The sequence below is a fragment of the Atta colombica genome, unplaced genomic scaffold (assembly GCF_001594045.1).
Source record: "Atta colombica isolate Treedump-2 unplaced genomic scaffold, Acol1.0 scaffold291, whole genome shotgun sequence".
Taxonomy (NCBI): domain Eukaryota; kingdom Metazoa; phylum Arthropoda; class Insecta; order Hymenoptera; family Formicidae; genus Atta; species Atta colombica.
The window spans coordinates 147876-152758 of NW_017259394.1; the positions used below are offsets into that span (position 1 = coordinate 147876).

Genomic DNA, 4883 nt, shown 5'->3' on the forward strand with positions numbered 1-4883 from the left:
TAAATTAATGTGATGAAGTATTTCTTTTATAATATTTTTTCTTTTGATTTTAAATTTGTTTGCCAAATGAGAAAGGTAGGATTTTTTAATAACGATAAGTAAATAAATAGAAGAATTTTTGAATATTTTATTAAAATTCTTTTTTCTGCTTAAACCTAAATAATTAAATATATATATTTATAGGGAATAGATACTCAATTCAATGATTTTCTACTCATTATAAAAGGCTATAAATAAAAATAAATCACTTTAATTAAGAAAAAGGTTCCAGAGGCTAATGAGTTATTGTTAGCAAAATGTATAAGTTTTTAGTATAAATGAGTCGGTTACAAAATATTGAAGTCTGCAGAATAAATTTTAACCTTATTTTCAAAATCGGCATAAAAAATATATAAGAATCAGCCAAAATAACATAATTTAACAAAATTGTTATTTTAAAGTGTCCTTTATTCCACTTATATATTTGATTTTAAAATGTCATTTATTGAGCTTATAAAATATTTAATATCAATTTTGTTAACCACACAATTAATCGATTATTGACAAGGTTATACTTATGGTAATATTGTATAATAAATATGTCCATGATATTTTCGTTCAAACATCTGTCATGTGTATACGCATTTCTGGAATGATATTACCGATATTAAATGAAATAATCGGATGCGCCAAGAACTTGAACGGTCGTGCATGGTGGAAATATTACCTCGTCAATGTCGTATTAAGACACGATAAGTTTAAGTTGGAATCCAATTTGAATACCCGACAGCTTGTTAGAGCTTACCCAGGCTATGAGTGCAACTTTGACGATGCGCAGATTTAGCATTCGCCAACTTTGAAACGATCTAACTCAAAAGCGCGTTTCGCGAAGGTATTCGACGGTATCTACCAAGCAAATTCTACATTCCGCGCACGTATTTACTCGTGGATGTCCCATGTATGAAAAATGTAATGCAAAATTGCACGATGAAAAAACTTGAAAAATTCCGGAATTATGCATTGCTAGCTCGTATAATGTATATATTTATTATATATATGCATATGTATAAATAGCATAATATGAATTATCGAAAATTGATTATATACTATATATGTACGCGCGCGCGAGCACACACACACATACACACGCAAAATATATATAATTTATATACATATTTCTAAGTATAAATTTACAAAATCAACATTTCAGTACACTGTTTATAAAATGTTTATAATCCTACAACAATTAGTGAAATAGTCTATAAAAATTGCTTTTATATATATATCGCTCCAATTGTAATTTTTTAAGAATATGTAGAATATGTATATCTGTAAGTCTCTATTTAGCTGAAAAATAAATTTATATTGACAGAAAATTTGAAGAAGATAAAAATATATTGTAATTCAAAATATTTAAGAATATTAAAACATTTTTTTAATATGAAAATTTTTTGTAATATTTAAAAATATATTTAAAAATATCATTTAAAATATTGTTATTTTTTGAATTATTAATATTATTTTTATTTTTTTAATTATTAATATTATTCATAATCATTATTATATCAACTTTAGCAGATAAGTGTACTAAATTCGCAGCATACTGTTATTGCATTATTATACTATATACTCAACTCGTATACTATTTCAGGCTTTAGTATACAGAGATGGCAATCTCGTCTCAGGCTCGCTCGAAGCATTAGTGCAGCACATGGTGCCTACGGAGGAATATTATCCCGATCGGGCGTATCTCTTTGCCTTTTTACTGAGCGCCAGACTCTTCATCAAACCACACGAGCTTTTGGGCGAAGTTTGCGCTCTGTGCGAACATCAACAGAATCTGAATGGGGAGGGCGGTAAGGTGAGCATTAGTATTTTCAATTATATTTTCAATTTGTGAAACGACATGACACACTTTATTGATATCACACGAAAATCATATACTATTGTTTCATCACAAAATCGTGCGTCTGATTATTATTCATATTATTTCATAGATCTTATACACATGGTTGTGTCTTTCCCGTTAGATAGAAAGAGAGAGACATTGTCTTTCTTTCTATCCTTCGTTGTACCAAATGTACATACAACACGCATACTTGAAATAATATGAGAAATGATCAACAATTTTAAATATAATTTTTGAAATTAATTCATTTAAATGAATATATATAAGTTCAACATCTTAACATCCAGATCGGCGCTTCATATTTAAGGTAATTTTAAATCTATCATGCAGTGGCATGATATATTAACCGGTAGATTATAATTGATCAAATCTTGTAAAACGATATGTGGTGTATATTCTTGTCTATTGAAATTATGTGATAGAATTATTGGAGGAAAAATAGCAATATTTCCTTTCTCATTCGCGTAAGTTCTTAATGAATGATTTTTTTTTAAATAATCTTTAAAAAATATAATAAAACATTGAAGTTTATACCTACATATTTATATTATATGACATTGCGCCCGAGTTTGCGTAATATAATCTCATTCATATAAAAAGATTGAAGTATTGTTACGCTCGTACGATCGAATCGCAAGTCCATATGCGTACGAAATGAAAAGACACACGTTCGTTAAAAAAGAAACAAGAAACTTTATTTAGAATACATACAACAAACAAAAATGATCATATACGGCGGAGAAACTGAGGAGTGATCGAAATACGTTCGAGCATAGCTAATGTCCCAACACTCCCAATTGCAAAAATCTATCAATCTGTCTAATCCATTAAACAGCTGAGTTGTTCGTCTCGGTAACGCGTTTTCACTCGATTCGACTCGCTCGGAGACGGTACGGTACGGCGCGGCGCGATGCGGCATAACAATATTAGGTACACTATACTCTCACTTTGTCAACTCGATCCCCTTATTATAGCCACAAGGAGTATCCATGTTTATAACAAGATCTATACTTTTCTTCTCCTTTTACGTGCGCAATTTGTTGCCTTCCCTCTATTACGAAATGTAAAAAGTATAAAAAGTTCCGTATACCTAGCCTCCCTCCCCCTTTCTCTCTCTCTCTCTTTCTCTCTCTCTCTCTCTCTCCCCCCCCCCCCCCCCCCTCCCCCTTACTCTTTCTCTCCCAATCTTTTCACTCCTCCGCTATTACTTTATATTTGAATAGATTAAATACTGGTTTTGTCGAACTCACAGTAAATTTAATTATTAAAATCCTTTTTTTTTTCAAAATTGAATTACAAATATTTAAGTATTTTTTCATACATAAATATTACTGCGTTATTTTTTCTATATGTTAATTTCTGAAGTATACATATATAAACAATGTTATTTTGAAACTAAGATTGCTATTTCTCCTTTACATACCAAATATTGCTACAAATATTCTCTTATTAGTACTCTAATCTCGTTTTATCACATTCTAAAATGTATTTTGCGTCCTGAAATGAAAAATTATCTTTGTCATTTTTTTTGGAAAACGATAAAGTATCTGATACGTGTGTATTCCAGGAACGATTACATCGCTTCGTGCCGCGGTTGGTGCAGCTGCTAGCGGAATGGACAGAAACATTCCCGTACGACTTCCGGGATGAGAGGGTGATGGGTCATGTTAGGTCCATCACGCAGAAAGTCGCTGCGGTCGACGCCGCGGCCAGACAGGAAGTTTCGGCGCTGCTGCAAAACTTGCTTCTACGACTGACGGCTCTGGAAAGGTACGAGGAGGGCCTGGCCAGACTGGCGACCGAGGCAGCGACGGAGCAGCTTACACAGGTTCGTGAGTTTCGGTACAAGCGCCCATTTGCGGCCGTCAGCTTGCATTTCGCTGTCCCGCCTCGGCTTAGTTAGTGACTCAGCGCGACATTTTCCAAACTATAACATCGTCGATCTCTCTGAGATTGTGCGTGCAAAATGTACATGATGATATCCACAAATTTTTTGTTTTAAGAAAAACAGAGACGTGATATAATAGTATTTGTTAGCGATGCACAATCCATTTGAATAATATGATTATCATTGAACAATTCAATGATAACGAGGCTATCTCTTCATCAAGAAATTAATCAAAATAGTGCATTAAAAAGTCGATGACAATTAATGCCTTGCTATGCTAACAATTTTCTATCGAGTTAGGATAATATTTATTTGTAGAAAATAACTCTTGTTTCATATATAAATCAAACTTACATAATTGTATCAATATGCGCCTATTACATAATCGATCTCATTGTTGGATTCAACAAATTACTTCCATTACAAAGATGTGATTTTCTATGTAATTCACATTATGGAGCTTTTTAAACTGAATCTAAGATAATAAAATAATAAGAGAAAGAGTACTAGTGCTCGATCAATCATGCATTGTGTTCCGGACGCCGCATTGTTTCGCAATTTCAATATGGATTTTACTCGTATAGGCTTGCCATGTTGCAAAGCTCGATTATTCGGTTTACCGTAATCGTATATCGACCCTTCGAGGACTTTCAGCATAATGAAGCGATAATATTCTCCCTCCGGGTAACGCTCCGCCTCTTATGCTTTTCATTCTCTCTCACTTTGACCGTTCCATACATTGCTATATCACGACTGTTATAACGTTTATACGCGCGAATATCAGGATCCCATTTGCATCCATGTATCGCACACATACGCATCTCGATCGAAACGCACAAACTTGAACATCCACAAGCGTACGCATGTGCACTTTGCGCGGTTAGTCCTGTTAGTGCAGTTTCCATGCCGGGAGACGTTAACCATTCCGTTAATTTGATTATCGCGTGCCTATCTGCCGCTTGTAATACCCGCTAATAGGTAATTTGCAGCTACATTAGTTAGTTAAATATACCGGACGGTGTCATGTGCGTGCGTGCGTGCGTGCATGCGTATTTATGATATATTAAGTTGACTTTGTTTTTAAATATTAGCGCGATGTAAATAACA

The 4883-nt window shown here is 33.4% G+C and overlaps 1 protein-coding gene across 1 annotated transcript in view; it reads left to right on the forward strand.

The window, feature by feature from the left end:
* The window catches only part of LOC108690026 (ras-GEF domain-containing family member 1B-like), a gene marked incomplete at its 3' end in the record, with an annotated part of 14177 nt that extends 10461 nt beyond the window's left edge, over window positions 1-3716 (forward strand). The window contains exons 2-3 of the mRNA XM_018197088.1: window positions 1631-1840; window positions 3456-3716. Of these exons, the coding sequence (XP_018052577.1) occupies window positions 1631-1840; window positions 3456-3716 (471 nt within the window). The remainder of the gene's footprint in view (window positions 1-1630; window positions 1841-3455) is intronic.
* Window positions 3717-4883: the final 1167 nt, after the last annotated feature.